The sequence below is a fragment of the Channa argus genome, chromosome 1 (genome assembly GCF_033026475.1).
Source record: "Channa argus isolate prfri chromosome 1, Channa argus male v1.0, whole genome shotgun sequence".
Classification (NCBI taxonomy): domain Eukaryota; kingdom Metazoa; phylum Chordata; class Actinopteri; order Anabantiformes; family Channidae; genus Channa; species Channa argus.
In genome coordinates this window covers 29,562,019-29,584,052 of record NC_090197.1, presented here as the reverse complement: position 1 = coordinate 29,584,052, position 22,034 = coordinate 29,562,019, and the positions used below count along the sequence as shown (strand labels likewise).

General features: G+C 39.7%; 1 protein-coding gene across 1 annotated transcript; it reads left to right on the top strand.

Annotated features, from left to right (window-relative positions):
• Window positions 1-4,914: 4,914 nt before the first annotated feature.
• On the top strand, window positions 4,915-8,120 carry LOC137101998 (spidroin-1-like). The gene is made up of 3 exons (XM_067481003.1): window positions 4,915-5,074; window positions 6,340-6,672; window positions 7,293-8,120. The coding sequence occupies exons 1-3, from the start codon at window positions 5,038-5,040 to the stop codon at window positions 7,379-7,381; spliced, it is 459 nt and encodes a 152-aa protein (XP_067337104.1). The 5' UTR covers window positions 4,915-5,037; the 3' UTR covers window positions 7,382-8,120.
• The last annotated feature ends 13,914 nt before the right edge of the window (window positions 8,121-22,034 follow it).

The window sequence follows — 22,034 nt, the reverse complement described above, 5'->3', positions numbered from 1 at the left end:
ATTTCAAATTATGTCAATTTTGTTATCAACAGTCCTGTTCTATTCAGAATCTAAACAGAGAAGTTAACCAGATGCCATAATTTGGGTATTGGATTTAATGCCCACCTTTTAAAAATGCTGGAAGACTGTCCTTTAGCATCTTAGGGGGGGGAATCCTGTCTGCTTGGTCATTATTTTGGCAGTTATATCAACTCTTTGGGCACACACAATCATTCTTAGCACCCTCATAGAGCTAATAATTTAGCTTCAACAGTCCTAGTCTAGGATGGAGAAACTGGGTAACACAGGGGACACAATTTCATCTCAGGACCCTGTTGGCTTTGATGATATACCCTCTGTAGCTGTACTTGTGTTTTTCTTTTTGTGTGTGTCAATTTTCTGCTTATGCTTAGTCTATTTACCCTTTTAATAAATGTAGAACTTAATTTGATATTACTTAGAGAGAATAGCTTCCCTTTCATCAATTAATGTGGCTGTTAATTAGTCTTATCAAGTATAAGCACTGGATGAAATGTAGAGCATGAGTCCCATCACATACATCAGTAATGGAGTATCTACTATGTAAGGTGCAAGTTTCCAGTGGAAGTGAATGAACTCCTGCATTTGTCCAGTTTAAGCAGTTTAATGTGATAACTTTCATTTCTGGCAGCATGATACAACTGTGCTGTGTGGGAGATGTGCACATCTCTAATGAGACTGTACAGAGATGTTTATGGTCAATCTAATGTGTAGCGTCTCATTAACTGTTGACAATTTGGTAAATATTCTAAGTCTTAATCCCCTAAAAGTGTATCCCCTGTGTCGTACTCATAACAGTTGTGCTATTTTATGAAGTCTTTTAAGGGCTAAGATGCTTTGAGAATAAGTAATAAAACAATAATTTAAAGGTAAAATTCTTATTAACCATCAAGGAATTTCCTCAGTAGGAGCAGCTTTTGTGACTATGGTCCCTGATCTTCTAAACTGTCCACATAGATCAGTTTTCCTGTTTAAAGTCATCGACCAGCTTAGTTCTGTGCCAATATTTATGAATATGCAAAAGTAACATTATGGACCTGAACAAACATAAAAATGCTCTACTTGCTAAAACACTACAGAACTGGTAAACAAGAAAGATAGAGGTCTCAATCTGAAAGCACCTTACAGTACTCAATCTTAAATTCTTAATAACGACAAAAAACTGTCCTAATTTCCTATTAATGTACAAAACAACAGTTTTTATTATTACTAATACGACAACACTGACTATACTTAGTCAGGAGTGAAAACTATAATAAATCTGTCCCAGATTTAACATTTAACCAGTGTCTAAGCATCTTCACAGTCTGCTTATATCTGTTTAGTACTGAATTCTAAATATATGATTTCTGTCATGTACCTGGCACCACAAATGTGTTGAACCAAAGTTTGTGTCCATTTCAGCTAACTGCCAAGTATTTTACCCCATATGTTGATATTTTTTCTTGCCATTCAAGCGTATGAAGAGTGCTCTAGTGTTAGCTATGGAAAGGAACATACACAAGTAAAAATAAATAATAAACATACCAAAAGCCAACATGGACAAATTTAAAAACAAACTGTATTGTACAAAATACAGTACTGTACAAAATCTACATTGACAGTTCTGAAGAGGCAATGGGATATAATCACACTGGCCACTTTATTGGGTATATCTGCAAAATCTAATGCAATCCAATACAGCTTGGCCAAGAATTATATTTTCAACAGGTTAAATATAGTTCTAATGTTTTGCCCACTCTATTTAAAATGGGGGGACCAAAACATTAGAACCACCTCGTCTTATAATGCACTCACACTAACCACTTCAACCTCAATAATATAGAGAGAGTAGAATTGTCACCTCTCTGACAGTTTAAACTGAAAAAAATAGACAATATAACATTCTAAAAGTAGAATTTGTGGCAGAGCTGCTGTATTGGATTGTATTACATTGTACAGGTGTACCTAATAAAGTGGCCAGTACATCATAGTGTTGAATCATTTTTAATGGTCACTTTAGATGTAAAAATTTTTGAATGAATAAAAATATGTGATTTAGCAGAACAGACCAGTAAAGATAGTTTTTGTTAATATAGAGCTCCTCTAAAAAGACCCTTTTTAATATATCTGTAATTTGATGTTTCTTATTGCCCACACTCAGCAAAAAACCTTTTTACTAGTTTTACTCTTTTACATTTTTATAGTGTAATTATCAGAAATGTGATAAGTACCTGCCCAGGACTGCAACTAATGAAAAATTAACTTTTCTGTGCTCGGTCCACATATAGTCACTAATTTCATACCTGACTTGGGCTGAAGGTTTACTGTGGGAGCCACACCTGGTCATATACTGTCTATGTAATCCTCCACACCTTATGGCAGCTGAGGCTCTGTACCCTGTCAAGACCCTCTGATTAAAGCTCAGCAGCAGCAGCTGAGATGTGACTTGGTCAGTCTTCAAACAGCGGGCCTGCACGCTGCCTGGCTACGGAGGGTAGAGTCCATTTAATTACCATGTTGTTAGGCTGTAAACCTATTAAATTATATGAAAATTTTGTTTGTGGAAAATGTAGATAAGATAGACAGCTGTTTAAGATTATTAAGTCACTCCTAATGCCAAGTGTATATGCCTGCAGCTACTGTACGCGTTTTTTAAAAATTATTTTTATAGTTCATTCTCCCCAAAACAACCTCTGATTATCACAAGGACTTCTAAATGTTTTTTCCCCTGTAGTCTCAAGTATAAATCATTAAAGAATAAATAAGTGAGGCCACCCTATGGGAGACTTTAGTGTGTTTAATGGTAAATGTGGATGCCTTAATAATTAACACTTTGGAAATAAAAGCTAAACGAATACTGTGTAGCACATACCTATAGCTTGCATTAAATTCTGCTGATATTTTACCCTATGAAGACAAAAGCATCTGCTACAGAGTTGAGGAAAGACTGCAAAATATCATAGGAAGAATTGGACAGTGAAGAAGTTTTCCAATTAAATATTGTACCCCCCTTTTTTGGTCAGATTTACAGGGATTCATTGATGTTTGTGGTTCAAATATGTGGTTCACTATAGACTGGTGACCTATCAAGGCCTGTCACCCAGTTGTACTGATATCTATAGAGATCTTTGTAGACATAAAAGCATGTTCTAAATACAGTTCATGTTCTGAATACTATGAATGACAAACAGGTGTGTGTGTGTGTGTGTGTGTCTGTATGCTGGGAGAGGGTGATTATGAAAGAATAACCAGACAGATAAAAAGACTGATAATTATGTGGAATGGAATCGTATACAGGTCATTAAGCTTCCCACAAAATGAATCCTTCGGTAATTTCTCCTCTTCAATAGGTCATATTTTGGTTTATAACTGAAAAGCTAATCAAACTCCCATCAGCTCCACACATAGCTCACTTCTCTCTGTAATGACAGGTGTTTACCAGTAGGTGGCAGTGTAACTTCACAAAAATAGAACTGAGTACAGGAAGAATATGGTATTAATTGATTATTAATAGCTTATCCTGTTGAGGGTCGTGAGAGACTGGACCCTATACCCGCTGTCACTGGGTGAAGGGCAGGATACACCCTGGACAGAACAGGACACCAGTCTTCATATTGAAATCATGCCATGTTGAATTTTTGGTTTTATGTTGTAGAGGAAATGCATTAAGAGTGTATGAAACAATGGGACAAAAGTTAACGTCATCCATGGAAAGCTGCTTCTTTTGGTCCTACATCTACGTCCAACCAACATCCAACCTCATCTAAAACTTTGGTTGCAAAGTAAAAGTTAATGAATAATGTGAAACCAAATGAATATTTTTGTCAAGCAAATTCAATGGACCTGGGGTTTTCTTCACTAGTAAGTTTTATTTCAACCTGTGTTTAAGTCTTTTCATTTCTTGTTTGTTGCATTATGTGGCACTCATCTTTTAATATATGCTCAAAAAATGTAGAAATATTTTATTTTTCAAAATTTGTATGCACAGGAAATTATAGAAAGATTATCGGTCTGTCTAACCTGTGGGTGGAACGACGCGTCAAAGTAAATCGTCCATATAGGCGAATGCACGTTTAAAAACGATTTCCGCATGAGAAGTCTATTTACGTATGTACGCAATCAACGTATTAGCGTAAATTCCCTCCTACATTTGTCGAACTGTTGATAGGTTCCAGCCAGTAGGAAGTAAAATGACTGAGGTTAGTGAGTTCACTGATGAGTAAAGTAAGGTGACAAATAATAACGGCTAATACTAGCTAACGTTAGCCTTGGGCCAGGAGGACTCCTGGGAACCAACGTCACCAGTAGTGTCACGCAGTGTTACTAGAGTATTTCCTTCTCTTTCTGATCTATATTCTGATATTTTTTCAGGTTCTTCTGTATTTTAGATTTGTTCTCAAAATGAGTGGGACTCTTCTTGTGATTATGGAAGTTTTGTTTGTTTTTTAGATTTTCTTATTGGTGATGTTTAAATAGGATAAACAGAAATTATATGAATTTATTAGTGAACAAAATATAATATTGACTCAGATCAATGTTCCAGCCTTAATTTTAACCACTTAGTGAGAAGTAAGAAAGAGCCACTCACTCTCTCAGGACCACTGCAGGACGTGTGTGTGTGTGTGTGTGTTCATTGTGAGTCACACTGTGGGAGGAGTGAGACTCATCATACACGTGACATTCTTGTCATTTCTCAAGGTGACACGATAAACCTGCCCTGCAGTATAAGCTCCTATCACTGCAGCAGCGCCTGCAGTCAGAACTCAGGGCAGAGCAGCCCCTTCTGTGGCAACAGCACAAAGTTCATTCCTTTGTAAAGTAAAATAAAAAAACCAAGCTACTACTAAATCAAATATATTTAAAGGAAGGTGCATGATGACTCTTGATTAGGATGAAAGTGAGTATCAGAGCAGGTGGAACAGGTCTGTCCTGTCTGCAGACACACCTGAGTCGTCTACCTGAGAGGCGTTGCCTGTCCTCAGCCTTAGTATCACCTTCACCTGCATCTGCCCTCAGCAGACAGAAACAGCCACAGAGATGGATCAGATTGCACATGTGGTTGGAGCGAAAGTGGGTGAGTTTAATAATGAGCTGCATGTTATTTCAGAGAAGTCTGAAAACTAAGAAGGTAACTGCTTTGAAACCTTTATGGATCCCTGCTCAGTGCAAAGCTTTCACAGTGTTTGATATGAATGTTTGAGGGTGGATGGCTGCTTAAGCTTCAAATATCTGTAATTTTAAGTAACTTTCTTATTTTAAACTGTCAGCAGCAAATTTCAGTTTTCTTCAGACATCTGTAGTTTTTGTACTTTATTTTACGTCAGTGCAGTTCAGAGAAACATGTTTTATTCTCAGATCAGAAAGTCATGAACTACCAAACACTGATGTGCTAGTGTGGATGAAGCAGCTGTCAGCAGTGTTAATGTTTACACATTAATGCAGCAAAAATTGCAGTACTTAAGAGTACTTTATTTGATGCTAACCAATATTAGCATCTTTATTGTTACTAACTAAGGGTCAGTTAGTGAACAGAGGTATTGAATGTTGATTTTCACAGTAGCTAATCAGAAATCAGGTTTTTGAAGTGGATTTCTCCTCGAATCTGTACAGGAATTAAACCTAAGGCCCAAACACTTTAGATGTCAATAACTATGTATAGTAGAAGTACTCAATTCTCATGTCAAAGTGCAAACATATGCTTAAAATACTCCATATTAAGTAGAAGTACTACTTTGCATTCTTTACGGAAGTTCAAGTACAAAGTACATGATTTAAAATATACATTTGAGTCTATAAGTGGAAGTACTACAGTAAGAAGCAAACACTACACTGATACTGATGCTATAATATGAATCTAATAGTTCAGATTTGGTCCACTTCTGGTACATTTCACTTACATTTTAATTTTTAGATAACAAACGTACTCACTATGCAGAAAAATATACATGATTGTCAGCAGGTGAAGGTGGAGCTGATTTTAACACTTTACTTCCTGACAACACCTATTAGTTCATTAGATTCTGGTTTAACAATCTGACTCAAGTTAGTAAAGTAAGTAAGAGTAAGTACTGTAATCTACAGTAGAAGTCAAATACTGCTTACTTTTAAGTTTCCACCACAGTTTGGAACAAATCTGGAGCCAAGTTTCATCTTTTTATGTCCTCTTTTAGCAAATCATCCACACACTTTTAACCTGTAGTGGAAATATGACAGAGCTGCAGGCAAACTGTTACTCAGATGACAAATATGTTTTACCTGAGAGAAGCCCCACCCACCAGTTGCTCTGGCTGCTGAAACCAAACAGAGTGAGCTGACTGTGTGATGCTGTGTGCTCTGTAGGAGGTGTCGTGGAGGGTGCGATCAAAAGCGCTCTGGGTGGGAAGGACAAGAGCGGTGACAAGAAGAAAGCAGCAGCAGGAGGAGGAGGGGGGTTCTCATTTTTTGGAAGCAACGAGAAGAAAGATCAGCGAGGAGATGAGGGAAAGGGAGGAATCGTCTCCAATCTGTTTGGCAAAGGAGACGACAACAAAGGGAGCGGGAAGAAATCAGGCTTCTCAGGCCTCTTCAGTGAACAGGAGGGAGCTGGTCCTGCTGGAGGGGGCGATGGAGGAATGTGTGAATATACACCTCCTGGAGAGAATGCAGGAGCAAGTGGAGGAGCTGGTGGATCAGGTATGTGCGAGGAGGTCTGTAAGGAGCTGTGTGAGGAGTTAGTCAATCAACAAGACAATCATCATCAGCTCACTGAGTACTTTATTAGGAACCCCTGATAATGTACAACACTCTCCATGACATCCATCTTTGTGAAGCTCAAGGTAACGTTGTCAGCTAAGGACTGGGTCCAACCTGTAGGACAGGAAGACCTGCTAAAAGTAAAATATAATGCCAAGAAAGTAGAAATCTTACATTATCTAGCTTTTCTGTGGTGGTTTTTAAAAATAGTGTTATCCTTTCTGCTTGACCATTTTGATCACTACTGTCACTTATGACTACCCCATCCCACCCCCACCAACTACCAGGGCAGTGGGGATCAGACTTCTGCACCAGAACCAGCAGAAAACCTGAAAACTCAACCTAACTGATTTCACAGTAGCTTGATTGATTTTATGTATTTTCAGTTTCAGTTGTTTTCTGGACAATTTACTTAATTTACTTTAGACACAACATTCTGTGTGACAGTTTGGTTACCGTCCCACACGACCAGTTTCTATTTCTGAGTGTATTTTATGGAGGTTTTCATAGCAAATACACAATGGTTCATCCAGTGGCTGTTTGTGTTGTGTTTGTCTCAGAGTTGTACGACGATCTGCTCGATGTGGCTTCAGAGATGTCTGGAGGGCATGAAGCCGACAAAAACCTTCAACCACATCCTGGCGTCTGAGAACAGCTGAATCCTGTGAGGCCCCCAGTCTTTGTCATGTGCCCAAACAGAAAACTGCTCCACACTGCCTGCTCTCTAACTTATTCTGAAGCTCCTCTGCTCTTCACATTGATCCCCAATTACCTGTTTAATGAGCTCATCATGGTGGTCAAACATCAAATAGTCACATTTTGGACCAGATCATAATTTCATACGTTAATGCTACAAAAACCCTTTAGTCCCTCAGTTCTAACAGACAGACCTGATTCATTATCTCTGACGTCTCCATGCTTTGCCTGAGGATCATCACAGTTTTCAGTTTTAGAACCTGCTCTGCAACCCATGTTTGGTCATATCTCCTTCCCTCGTAGTTCTTGCTCCCACCAAGCAGAATCTTTTCCAGCGTTAAACCACCTTCTCTTAGGCTTAAACCTTAAATTGATCTGTATGCATAAAAGTGATAAGCATTAGCAGAAACACTGGCTCACGTGTGCTGCTAAGTGCTATGTCAGCAGTGATGCCAGTTCTGCAGGGTTTTCATATCTAAGGTGTCAGCGCTTTACCCAAAGACTGTGATTATTAATACTGCATTTTATTAACCACAATAAAGTCATGGTTTATCAATTTGTATCAGTGGCAGTTTGTTTTTTAGTGTATATCAAGAAATCAGGAGTGGGGAGTTAATCCTGTGGTTTAATTAGGGCCACGAGGATTTTTTAACTGTTGTGATTTAATGAATGAATAAAGCTGTTGACTCAGAGTTGATGCTGTATCTTCCCTGATTCCTCGAGTGTGGGACCAACTGTTTCTCATCATTTTCACGTTAACAGATATTTTAATAGATTTTATTGTCAGTTAAGGAATATAAAACATTTTATGTACACACAGAACACTAATTATTATCAGTTAACATTTTTGTTCAGTTCATATAACATCTGTGCAGAGTAATCTGCTTTACAGAGTTTATTTTTCCAAAATAATCCAAAAGCCAAAGGAAAAATGGCTTTTTGTGGAGTGAACCATGGACCTGCTGACTTCTTCTTTGGTCTATTAGACAAATGTCAGGTCCAGGAGTCAGTCCCACTAATCACACGTAATAAAAAGCTCATGAATGCTCCTAAGGTAGATCATAAAAGTAGTCAGCCAGATACTGTATGTTTAACATCAGCAGCTCAGTTTAGAGCAGGAAAACACACTGTGAAACCACATCTCTCACCATCTCAGCATCTGGACAATTACAAATATCACTAGACACTTCCATCAGGTTGGGAACTGAAGGTCCAGCAGTGTGAGGTCCTGATTGATGGGGACACTGTTCTCGTCAAACAGGAAGTGGCTCCGGACAGTGATGATGAAAGTTTTCCTTGGGAGGGAGAGGAGGGTCTGGATCCTCTCTGCGGCTACCTGAATGTGCTTCACTTCTGAACCTGGAGCTGAGACACAAACAACCTTTAAACACTTGACCTTAAACTTCCCTTTCTTGAGTTGTGTTGCATGCTTTTATTTGACAGTAGAATAAAAACAGGAAATGGATGGAAAAAAGGGAATGAAAAGCGGCCAGGATCTCACCGGAGCTCCTGTGGAGTTTGTCAGGTGGAGCGTTGAGGATCCTCTGGAGAGGAACAGGAGGAACCTGAACACACACCTGACTGCTGCCCCGCCCACTCACTGTTAACACACTAGGCCTGGTATAAAAACACACAGACCCAAGAATGGGTGTTATACGGGAAAAGTTTTACTTAATAATCAGCTTTGTGTCATTTATTTATCAGGATTTATGTTTCAAACGATAGAATTACAGCACACATCATGTAAATAAAATAAAGTTTAAATTAACAGGACGGTGAACGTTCATCATTGTAGTTAATAGTTTGAATATTTACAATTTACCAACATCTCAAATGTGAAGATTTGATGCTGCTCTCTGTGTATTAGGCTAATAAAGTGGCTGCTAATGAATTAAACAGGCAGCCTGAATACACTCCTTCACCTTTGGCTGTAGAATTTCAAAACGTCTTTGACTAACTTCTGATCCAATTTTCTAAACAAATCAATGAAAATCATCGGCAGGAACATCAATCGCCCAAATGGCAGTCAACTAAACTCTTTATCGTAATGATCAGACTGGTGTGAGTGGTACCTGAAGTAGTGACACACAGCGGTGTGGGGGAGACAGGGGTAACAGGGGTCGTAGATACCATTGGTATCTGTATCAAGCTCAGTGCAGCAGCGACTGCACCCAATGTAGGTAATGTCCCTACTCAGTGCCTCCAAGATATCAGCCAGCGGAGTGGAGCTGACCAAGACCGGCTGAGGAGCATTCTGGGAAGGCGGAGAGTCCTGGAAGTGGAAGGCGATGATGTGGACTCTGAGCTCAATGTTACCTAATAGAGCAACAATAATTTCCTCTCAGACCAGGATCACATTGTTCACAGTCACTGAAAAGTCAAATAATGTTGATTTCCTGCTGATTACATGTAGTGTTTGCAGCTTGGCAGCAGTGGAAGACATCGAGCTCTCAGTCCTTCAAAGGACATGAAGCAACTTTCATTTTCAAATAGAGGCACTATGAATGAACACTGATGTAGTGTCCACGTGGTGAAACTGAAATAAATGTAAAAACACCCTGAGAATGTATCATTTTAACCACGTGTGATTTTCTAAATGACAAATCTCAAACAGTGGAGGCAAATAGATAAATGACTTTTATTTCCAGCAGATAGAGCTACAGTTAAACTTTGAAAAAATACTTGTTAAGTTCTTCATTCAAAACCTACTTTACAGAAAGTGTAGAAGTATTAGAAGTTAAATGTACTTCAAGTAACAAAGTACACTGCCTACTTTTACTGTTAAATGACTTTATTGGATTAATAATCCTGAATCTTTGATGCTTCATTATTTTTACTCTTTATACACAGTTAAAAGGTGTAGTCCAGCAGTTTTCAGGTTTTAGACTTTTCTCTAATCTTTGAACTTTAATGAAATGTTGGATGAAATGGAGGAACCTGTGAAACAAAATGATCACCAAATGATGGTGACTTGTTACGAGCTTCTCTACAAACTACTTTTGATTAATTCTTTAAATGACTTTGAAAGAGAGGAACTTCACAGACTCATGAGCAGTGTTTCAGCTTTCACTGTCATCAGGAGCCAAACAACAATATTTTCACATCCTGCTGATAATGCTGTCACACTCACCGCTGTATTTCTGGGACAGTAGCGTGTCGAGGTCCAGCTCCAAACTGCTGCTGTTTCCTGTTCCGATGGGTCGTGGTGGGTAGAGGTCCAGTACCCGACGGTCTGTGGGGTCCAGAGGCTGGATTGAGCTCCAGGGGGTGGAGTGCAGCTCCAGGAGGTTAGAGGTCAAGCCCTCCCTCACCAGAAGGACACGGAAGTCCCAGACAGCTGCAATGGGAGAAGAAATGTTTCATGCTGGGTTTATGTGGATGCAACCATCACAGAGAAAAGGATCCTGGATTACAAGATGGCAGCCAGGTCCTTCCCATGAAGGCTGCTTATTGGCTCATTCTGAAAACATTTGGGCTAAGAGAATTAACATTATCTTCTGTGGGCTGGTCCATAGAGCACACATTGACGCTACCATTAGCACCGAGCCAGCGGACGTCCTGTCAGCTCCTTACAGGCAAAAACAGGATCAGATGCATGAGTCCAAATTATTTTGGACCAAACGGATGTTTAAGCCAGTTTGCATCACATAAAGAACATGGACATTACAGTAACACAGCAGTGGTCTGAAGGGATGGAAGTTTAGATTAGAGCGAGGCTTCAGGAATGATTGTGACACCTGTGTGTGTGTGTGTGTGTGTGTGTGCGAGGTGTACCTCTGTTTCTGTTGAAGCGAGGCAGCCAGTCCACAGCTGCTCCCCACAGCACCAGAACCCCCTGTTGTCCATCCCCCTGCTCAACAGTCAACATGACCTTCTCTTTGACCGCTGACCTACAGCGAGAGTCTGCTTCACTCCTCCATGCTGATACACACAAACACACATAGATACATACATACATAAAGCAACCACCCATCTCAGAAAGACTGGTGAATTCTATCTTCCTAAACAAAACTGACCAATTTTAGTGCTCAGTTGTGTCCCACAGGAATCAAACCTTGGATGACTGCAAATAATTGATTAAGTTTCTAAATGATTCAATAATTATTATTAAATCAAAATCTTTTGAATATAGACATATACATAATATAAAGTTTGCAGAAGGCTGGTATTTACACCGAGACAACTACAGAAACCACTGAATGTTTTTGCTCAGCTGGCACAGTTTCTTCTTAGTTGCTGAGACATGGACAGTAGTGTTGAGACGGGATGTTGACTGATCTGTGAAAGATTGTGTGTTGATTTATCCTGCCAGCTCTTAATATGTTTGTTTCTCAACCAAAGTCCTGTCCTGTTCAGAAACTTCCAAATCAGAGAACCAATGTGGTTCAAACTGTCAGACACACACTTCCACATCAGGGACAACAAACCGGACAGAGCAGAGAATCTGCTGCTGTACCAGTCTGGTTCAGCTTGAGTTCTCTTTATTCTGGTGAACCTGACACCCCTGTGACCCCTGTTACCCCTTTAACACTCTCACCTGAGCTGATTTGAGTGTGTGTGACACGCAGTAGCGCATGCACCAGTGTGTTGACCCTCAGCGACCTCAGGGGGGTGTAGGGGAGGCGATTTGGGTCCTGAGGTGGGCTACGGACTAGAGACAGCAACAGGGGGTGGCGCTTCCGAAAAAAGCCACACAGAGACCGAAGAGAGTGAATATTAACGTGCCGAGAAGCTAAAAACAGAGAGAAGGGAAATAATTTACTGTGAGGCAGCTGCTGCAACAAATGAAAGTACATTTTCCAAAATCTGTGCATGTGTCGAGTTTCAAAGAAAATAATCAAGAGCTGCAACTACCAACAATTTAATTTAATTCATTTTTGAAATATCAGAAAAAAGGGAAGAATGTCTGATAGAGTTTCCCAGAGGTTTTCGACTGATGTCATACCGAACTGAGGCAAGTTACAAATCCTCACAGTGGGCATGAGAATGTCAGTGAACTCAGTATTTTACAGCTCAGTGTTTCTAATGGACATTAGAGGAAAAACAACTCAGCTCTTGGTGGTGGAGGCTGCTGATCGGTTGTACCTGGTGGTGAAGTGGAGGCAGTGATGTGTCCCAGGTTTAGCAGTTTGCTGCTGAAAGTGGACTGCAGCACCGTCTCTCCTCTCCACCTGTCTTCATTAATCTGCAGTCCTGATCAAAGACAAAGTCATCGTATTAGACCTCATCTCATTGTACCGAATTATTTACTATTGTTTTGTTTTTGTTTTTTAACTCTGCTTTCAGAGTCAATCAAGGATTCATGTGTTTATGGTTATGGAAAAACAGATGGGAAGACATAGAGAGACAAATTACTCTCATTAATTTTGATTAAAGTGTGTTAAGTGTGTTAAGTTTATCTGCAAACACTGTGTGGCTGAACATTTTGTGTGAAAAATGTATCATTCAGAACATGAGTTTGTTCATCTGTTACCTTTTGTTTTTCATAAAAGTTTCTATGGAGGAGGTCAATAATGACTTTTTATTCTCTAGGATCAGTTTGTCTCTTTTGGCTGTGTGCCATCTCTTTGTGGTCACTTTGTGTTTTCTTTTCAACCAGTGTTTGGTTCTTTGGGATTGTTTCCACTTCTTTAAACACTGACTTCAGAAAGAGACTCTGGCTCTGGACCCCTGACCTGGTTACTTGCCACAGAACCGGCTGCATTTCTTTACCTGTAATGAGCAGGACGTCTCCAGGACTGACGGTCAACACCCAGAACGCTGCTCGTCGCCACAGCACCACCTTCATCTCAACACTTGACTGATCCGTCACCACAACGGATGCTAGTGGAACAAAAGTCCCTGCCGAGGGCCCAGATTTCACCTGTAATGGAGAAGAAACCTGAAACATGACACATTTTATGGAAGGATTTCATTCACTTCCTGTGCTAAAGTTTGATTGGTAACCACCTGAAATTTTTATACCCAGACCCAAGCACTGGGGAGTTCAGAAATGTAAAAAGTCTGAAAGACCACAGAAAGCAGCTGTGTGGGACAACAGAAGAACTAATTCCCTGGTAGAGAAAACCCCTCTCTCAGATACACAACAGCCACCAGGAGGTCAGCGCATCAGTGTCAGAGTCAATTATCAGGAAAGGACACCAGAGTAAATACAGAGGCTTTATCACAAGATGGAAAGAGGTAGTGCGGATTAGACTTTGTTAGAAACTTAAGAAGTTTAAGGAGACGAGACAAAGATCAAGCTGGACCAGAACGATGGGTTTGCAGTGGAGAAGCTACCACCTTATCTGTGAAGCAGTGTGGAGGTGGTGTTATAGTGTGGTCAGGCTTGATCAGGCCACTCATGATCACAGATATGATTGTGTTCGATTGGCCAAACTAAAGCCTGGCTGCAGTTCCTCTAAGGTTCAAGTGATGTATGTGACAGTCGACACGTTCACCAAAGTCACGGTAATGACACCTTTGTCACTGGCCAAATACTCATGAAACAGACTGTTCTTTAGATTATATAAGACCATGATAGAAGATGTGTCCTCTCACCTTGACCTCCTTCAGGTGACAGGGGTGAACTACCGCCACCAGAACAGAGTACCGTACCCCCAGTTTGTCACACCGGACCAGAAGTGTGGTGGAACCCTGAAGCACAGTGTTGGAGCTGTTGGACCCCGCCTGTCTCACTTCAGTTCTACAGTCCTCGGACAGTCGAGCTTTCTTGACACTGGGGGACCTTAGGGGGGAGCCGGAGGTGGTGGTGGATTCCTGGGAGCAGAGCACGCCCTCTGTGGTGGCCTCGAGGAAAACGCCCCCTTCCTCTGCCCTCGGGGTGGGGGAGGGTTGGCTGAAGAGCTCAATGGAGGCTCTGGGTGAAGAGGTTGCAGAGCTGAAGAGCTCTGGGGTGCTGGAGGACATGCAGGGTGGGGTCTTCTCAGGGCTGGCTGCTGATTCGAGGCCACGTCTGCCTCTTAAGACTAAGGCCTGACTCAGAGTCCAGGCGGAGAGGTACTGAGTGTGAGCAGAGGGTGGAGGAACAGCTGCTGCTGGCTGGTGTTCTGGATCAGGTTCTGGTTGATCTGTGGGGAAACAGCTGTCCAGGTACTCACCAACTGAAGCCGAACACCTGTCTTCATTTTCAGGACCTGGTTCATTGTCTCGGCTCACATACGACCCTGCAGCTGTGTGATGGTCTGAGTGAAGATTGTCCTGCTTGGTGTTTATGGTGCAGCCTGATCCTGCTCGTTCTTCCTGTCCTCGTGATTCATCTCCAGTCCGATCCAGTTCACAGCACAAACCACTCAGATCAGTGTTTGTTTCATCACGTTGATCTGATAAACTCAATCGTTCAGCTTCTGTGGTTCTGTCTTCCTCTGTTCCAGCTCCACCTGAAAAATGAGCACATTATCAGGGGGGCAAGTACTCACATCAATTACCACACTGAAAATACTCCAATTAGAGGCTGAAGTCATGCATTAAATCAAAAGTAAAAGTGTGTAAGTACTTTAAATTTTTGAATTATTAGAAATGAACATAAAAATGTTTGTGTGTATGTTTTAGTGTCATACTGTATATTTAATGGTTGTCTTGTTATCATGTATTAATGTTTAAGAAGCTTTTCACTGTTGTTGCTGCTGGAAATTGAGTTTTTGTATAGAATCGCCAGTAATAAATCATTTTTAATGTCCAGTACAATTTTAACGATGAAACAACTGCATTAAAACCAACACAAAATCACGAAAAGAGTATTTGGAATTATTAACGTATTGACTGTTCAAAAGTGGATTTATCTTTTTATCTATATATTATTCTTTGATATATAGATATATATATATATCAAAGAATATATCTTTGATACTTTTTTTCAGTAAAACACTAAAAAATTTGAGAATTGTTTCCCTGTTGCTAAAAAGCACAAATAAATGTGGAGGAGAGAATAACTTTATGTAAAACTGCTATTTTTCCACTTAGGTCCTTCAACCCCTCACCTCTTGTAGGCCTGAGATGTCCTCTTGTCCAGTAGAACTCAAGGTGTCTCCATCCAGCAGGGGGGCAATCGCCAGAATCTGGCACCGAAGCTGAGACAAAGGAAGGAGGAGGAGGCCCCAGGAAGACATGGATCTTCGATCGGTCACACATTATCTGTTAAGGACACAGAGACAAATTGTTCTTAAGTAAAAGTACAAATAAATAAACAAAGAAGTACTCCAGTAAAAGGATAAGTACCCACTGACATTTGTACTTAAGTAAAAGTAAGTACTGTAAGTACATGACTTATATTTAGAGTAAAGTAAAGTAACATGATTGTTACCTGTACGCAACTTTGATTAGAAATGTAGTAGAGTAGATTAGAGATATTTGCTCTTGTACTGAAGTAAAAGTCAAAATAGCCATAAGTAAACCTTAAGTAAAGCTTTTTATTCAATTGCATTCTTGTATAATATAAAAGGATATAGATTACAATAACAATAGTACCTTTTTTAGTATTTCAAATGAATTTAATAATTTATTTTAAATATTTTGCAAACCAAAATAAACAGATGGCATTAAAACTTCAATTAGGAACCACACATGTATAATATATAAATTTTTTGCCCTGTGTGTTCCGGGTCACCACAGTCGATCATATGTCCACATGTTGATTTAGCACAGTTTTTACGGCACAGTGGAGCTGGGGAGGGGAATGGGCTGTTAGGGGTTCAGTGTCTTGCCCAGAGACACTTCGACATATAGCCGGTAACGGGATCTAACCACCGACCCTGTGGTCCGCGGACAACTGCCTTACAAACTGAACTAAAGCCACCCCACACACGCAATATAAATACTGACTCTATATTTGAATGAATTCCTGTGTCTCAGAGGTTGTGGCCAGTGTAAAAGCTGATTCATTTTTCAGGACTGGATCTGAGATCAGTGGTGTAATTGAAAAATTGGCCTCCTCATTTTAAATATGATAGCCAAAACATTACAACCATCTATTTTTATAATGCACTTCAGTACGACTTCACTCCCCACCATAACATTCATAATAAACAGAGATTAAATTGATTACCTTTTGGGACAGTTTCAACCTAAAAACCTATGAAAAATTATAAAATTGTAAAAGTGGAATGGCAGAGCCACTGTACTGCATTGAATTAAACTGCACAGGTGGTAACAATGTTATGTCTGATCAGTGTACATCCAAATCTGACTGACCAAATGTGAATGAGTTTTACATCTTAGTCTTTATTCTTCTTATGACATTTGGTGCCTATCTACTTCCACATACATTTAGCTATAAACACCGTTAAAACTTCAAAATATTCAGCCTATAAGGGACATTATTGGTTTTATATGTTTTTTTAAATATGTTTTTTTCTAAAGGTGATGATGTCATCAGTGGCGTTCAGTGATTCAGTGACCTAATTGCCTTTAAAGTTTTGGCTTTGAAGTTTTGCCTTTGAAGTTTTTAAACGCTAAATGCCTTTGACATTTTTAAGGCTAACTATGGCTTTGAGGGCCTAACCAGTATCTAAGGAAGCAACATTTATTTCAGCTATTTCAGCAAAAACTTGTTTTTTCTCAGGTTTGCTTGAAAAATCCTTTCAATGCCAAAGCACTCACAGTGCATTTTCTTTTTGGAAATCCTTTTTCTACTAATATAATATTTATTCTGTCAGAGTTGTCAGATGTATGAACAGAAGAAGAGAAAAACCATCAGCAAAATGAGTTCCCCAGCAGAGGTGAGTTGAATTGTGACAGTAGGTTTATAACCACAACCAGAGACACTAAATGAGACAGTAGATGTGCATAAACCAGAGTTGTTCACTGCATCTATCTAGTAGCCAAACAGGCTTCTGTCGGGACGTTCTTGAAGATTTTTCAACTTTCATTCAAAAGACTTTATTAAAGATTGAAAAAAATATAAAGAATAATTTAATACAGCAAGTCAACAGGTGATGGCTGAGCTGTTAATCTTTTGTGCAATGCTTGTACATGTATGATCCAAGTTAAAGATAGTTCTTCTAGTGCAATGTTCTGTTAACATTACGTGACAGTATTGTTGCCCTTATCATTTATAATAATATGCTTTAATGACCTTAACATTCAATGTGCCCTCCAATGTCTTTCTCTTTTTAATTATTAGCAACAAATCGAACAAAACTTAGATGGACTTTGTGATAAGGGTGAGAATGAATGTTACATACAGTAAAAACCTCACACCATTGTGAGTGGTGCAGGAAGAATTTCTCTGACAGAAGTATTTTCATTAAACATCAGCGTGTCCACACTGAAGAGAAACCAGACATCTATGATCAGAGTGGAGGAAGTTTTCCAAAATCAGGGGATTTGGATGTTCACCAGCGAATCCATACTGGAAAAAAGCCATATCTCTGTGACCAGTGTGGGAAAAGTTTTACTACAAGGAAAAATCTCACAATACATCAGCAAATCCATACTGGAGAAAAGCCATATCTCTGTCACCAGCGTGGGAAAGGTTTTACTGAAAGGAACAAACTTGTAAAACATAAGCAGATCTACATTGAAGAAATGTCAAACCTCTGTGATAAGTGTGGGAAGAGGTTCATATGTGCATGGGGTCTCAATCAACATCAACAAAGATGTTCCATGAATCACACTAATTGTTAGATGTATAAAAGTTGTACAAATAATTTATCGTGCATCCAACAAGCGTTGTTTGAAGGTATCTGATATGTTGTTTATGTTCTATTCGTTATTAAATATGGACTGATGAGATTTACCAGTCATTGAATTCTGTTTTCATTTACATTTTACACATCTTCCCCAATTCCAAAAAAATGGGGAAGATGTGTATTTTTAATTTGCTTTTTCCAGGTTTCTGCAGAAATCAGCAAATGTAATTTAATGCATTTCAATGCCCTTTCAATGCAATTTTTAATGTCATCAACAGTCAATGCAAAAAACAAAAACACAAGAATAACGTACAGAATGCTAAAGCACATGCTGCGGGACATGTTGTTTTTTTTTTTTTACAGAACAGGATTATTAGGTTATTTCACTAGGTTTTGATTCCTATTCTGACTCGACATTTTTCTTTTTATTGTATTTGTCCCTGTATCTTGTCCTTAGAATCTTAGATTTTGTAATCATTTCATTATCCATGAGTGTGCTGGATTTGTTTTTAACCTCTTCATAAAATCCTGTATCCAGTTGTGGCTGAGGCTACAGAAGCCTTACTTACTTTGAAATGGTGCAGCAGATACTAAGTCTTTGAATGTCCCGTGAACTGTGATCCAAGATAACGTACTACATGCCATCAGCCTCCCCAAATCAAACATGGACATGTAGTTGTTTATTTTTTGTTGATGAATTGAAACTTTCATCAAACATCAGTACAAATGGCCCCCCTGCATTGTTAACTGCAGAAATCAGTTAGGCAGTTTGTTATTTCTGAATCGCTAAGTAGCTTTGGATAAAAGCATCTGCTAAATGAAACATTGCCTTAAACTCTGAAACACCTTTGTTGGGTGCGTACGAGTGGTGCTGCACGTCAGTATTTAGACACCAGGGCACCTCCGCCTGCAGCCTTGCATTCAATCCTAACAATGCTCAAAGACTGCTCGTTTTTCCAATGGTTGCCGGCTGTTCGATAATTCTGCACCATCCAGCTGGAAGCAATGTTTCTGTATATTGCGTTCTGTATGTTTATGCTAATGTACAGATGTAATCATGAGCGTATCAGAAATATGAATAAAATACTGATAATCAAATTATGCCATTTAAACCCTTTACTATTGCAGAATTAATTTAATGACTTGATTCTTTTTAATGCCCTGCAGAAACCGTTTCTACAGTGTGTTTTGTCATTCGGTTGTGTTATGGCTGTTGTGTTATGGCTTTTTGCGGCACGTTTCTTAATGCTGCGCCTGTGTTGTCAATGAAGTTTTTTTTTCGTTTAACCAGCCTGTTCTGACTCCTGTGTTTTTCTGATGATTCTCATCGGACTTTTCCTGTGCTTCCTGTGATCCCCGTCTATTGCTAGTCTTCTGTGTTTTCTCATTTGGCTACTAAGAACCCGAGTTACTGTTTGTTGGATTGCCTGGTCTGTTTCTCTACCCACAGTAATTGTTCATCAGATTGCCTGCTCTGTTTTCCTTCTCCTGGCAATTCAGTGTAGCACCGCCGTCTCTGATTTTCTGCTCGTCAATGTGACTCTTATTCTTATTGTTGGATTTTAATTTAAGAAAAGGACTTTTGCTCAAGTCTCTAGATGTTCTTAATTACATGGACCGCTCCCTTGTTAACACTTTTAGTTGATTACTTTGTTTTGGTTCTCTGTTGTGTTTTACTCCAGTCTTTACAGCCACCTTTAGTTCTCCATCCTGCCCTGGCTTTCTGCATACTGTTCCCGCTTTTATTTTATTTTTTATTCACACCCTTACTTAACCTGAACTCTCTTCTCTAGATCTACACTACATTGCTAGTCCCTCTGATCTCCTCTTCAATTCATTTCCCTTATTAATTCAATACTGTCATTCCACTCACTCACTTTTATTTTTTTCTGGGTCCACTATCACTGACATTTTCACGTTGCACATTTTGTGAGGAAAAATCTAAGTTCACAGCCTGTGTTCAGCAAATGCAAATGACTCAGGAGATTGAAAGCTGTTGTTGCCATGGTAATGGACACAGCTGAATCAGGTCGTGTGATCAGGCTAAGAGCTACCCGACAGATTTTCTCCCTTGTGATACACAGTGGACACACACACGAAATTCAAAATAAAAGCTTGTTTGAGTTTAGTTTTTTAATCACTATTTTTAATCACTACTTAAATTTAATCACTATTTAAATTGTGAAATAAATTTGAAATAAAGTCTAGGGACACTAAAAGGCCCAGGTTCAACCCGAAACACACATCACTGACCTACAGGAAATTCACTTTCAAAATAAAGTCTGCTTCAACTTCTCTTTAAATGTCTATTAACTTATTTTTTTCTTTCAACTTTTCACTAATAATTCACTTTTACTGTAACAGTTTTCTTGATTTATTTCCTTTTTTTATTGTTTCTTTCTCCTTTTGTCCGTATTTATCTACCATCACCTTCTGCTTTCATTCAACGTTTGTCTCCACATTTAAAGCTTCACGCAGCTTTAAAGGCACAAACTTGTCGACACTCTGCAGCTTCTGCATCTGTCGGGCGAGCTTAACAGCTCTCTCCTACATAATTTCCTCCAAAATTGTCTTTTCTTATTTTTTATTTAATGTGTAATGTTTTTGTTAAACCTCTAAGAAACTTGATCAATCTTCTCTACAGTAACTTCTTTTCATTAATCTTTTTCAAACTCTGATTCTTCGATTTTGGTGCTCAGTCAGGGTTGTAGACCCCGCTTTCTTCAATTTTTAACATACCAAAAATATAAAATGAAAATGTTAAGTCATCCTCTTCCTCAGACGTTGCATTGGTCTCGCTGCACTCATTTAACACATGTCTGATTGATGAGTGAGGTTCAGTGGCCTGTGGCACAGTGATACTTATACCATTTCTCCTTGTCAGATGTTGCACTCTCAAACACGTCTCAATAACACAGGCCAATGGTTTGTCTGCTCACTTCACTGATGTTAGCAGCTGTGTCTTCGGAGGCCTGTGGCACAGCAATTTTCTGCCTCTACCTGAGAGGCTGGTGTTTGCTGCAAAACATTAGAACAATTTCTTCTTCGGGGCTTAACTGGTTTTTCCTTGTTTCCTTTCTGGACATGGCTGTACTCATCAACATATGTCTCATTAACCACAGCCAGTGTATTTCTGGTGCTCAGGTACTTTTGTGTGTCCTCCACTGCTTCCCTGAGGTCCATGTTGGCCTGAATCACTGACCTGACGTGGTCTCCCATATCCTCCAGTCGTTCCTCAATCTCTTTAACCTCCTGCAACTTAATGCGATGCTGCTTCTGAACATCATAGATCTTGGTGTCGAGCAGATCTAACTCACTGTTTTTGTTTTCAATCATGGATTTGACCTCTTGCAGTTTAAGCAGGTGGTGGGTTCCTTGGTCCATGTACTGTTCATCTTTCTGAGAAGATACACAGCTCTTTAAGGTCTCAACTGCACTGTTGATTTCTACATGCGTCTTGCAAATATTCCTGTAGCTGCCAAGAATCTCCTTACATCGTTTTTTTGTGTACTTAGTCTGCTGAATGTCAGCAGAGTATCTGTCCACAACTTCAGAAATGGCTGTTTCCAGCGGGTGATGCTTACTGCTTTCACTTGTCAGGGTCACCTCCAGGTTTGTGAGTGTTTTCTGTAGACGTTTATCTTTCTTGTCAGCTGGTTTGGATTTAAAAGTTGAACCAGGGCCTGCTGTGTCCTGACATTTTGCTTCCCTTTCTTTGGCCACTTGTATAGCTAAGCGAAATCTCTCCTTATGCTGAGAGGGGTCAACTTCCTCTGGAAACATGAAGGTCTTTGGGCCTTTGGACCTTTGGATCTCTTGACTTCTCGCTTCCCTTTCTTTGGCCTGATGTAGGGCAAAATTAAATCGCGTTAAACTCCCAGAGGGGTTCACTTCCTTTGGAAACGTGGACCTCTGGAGACATATGTCCTTATTTTCTGTCAAAGCGTGGACCATTGGCAGATAGTTTCCAACAGGTTC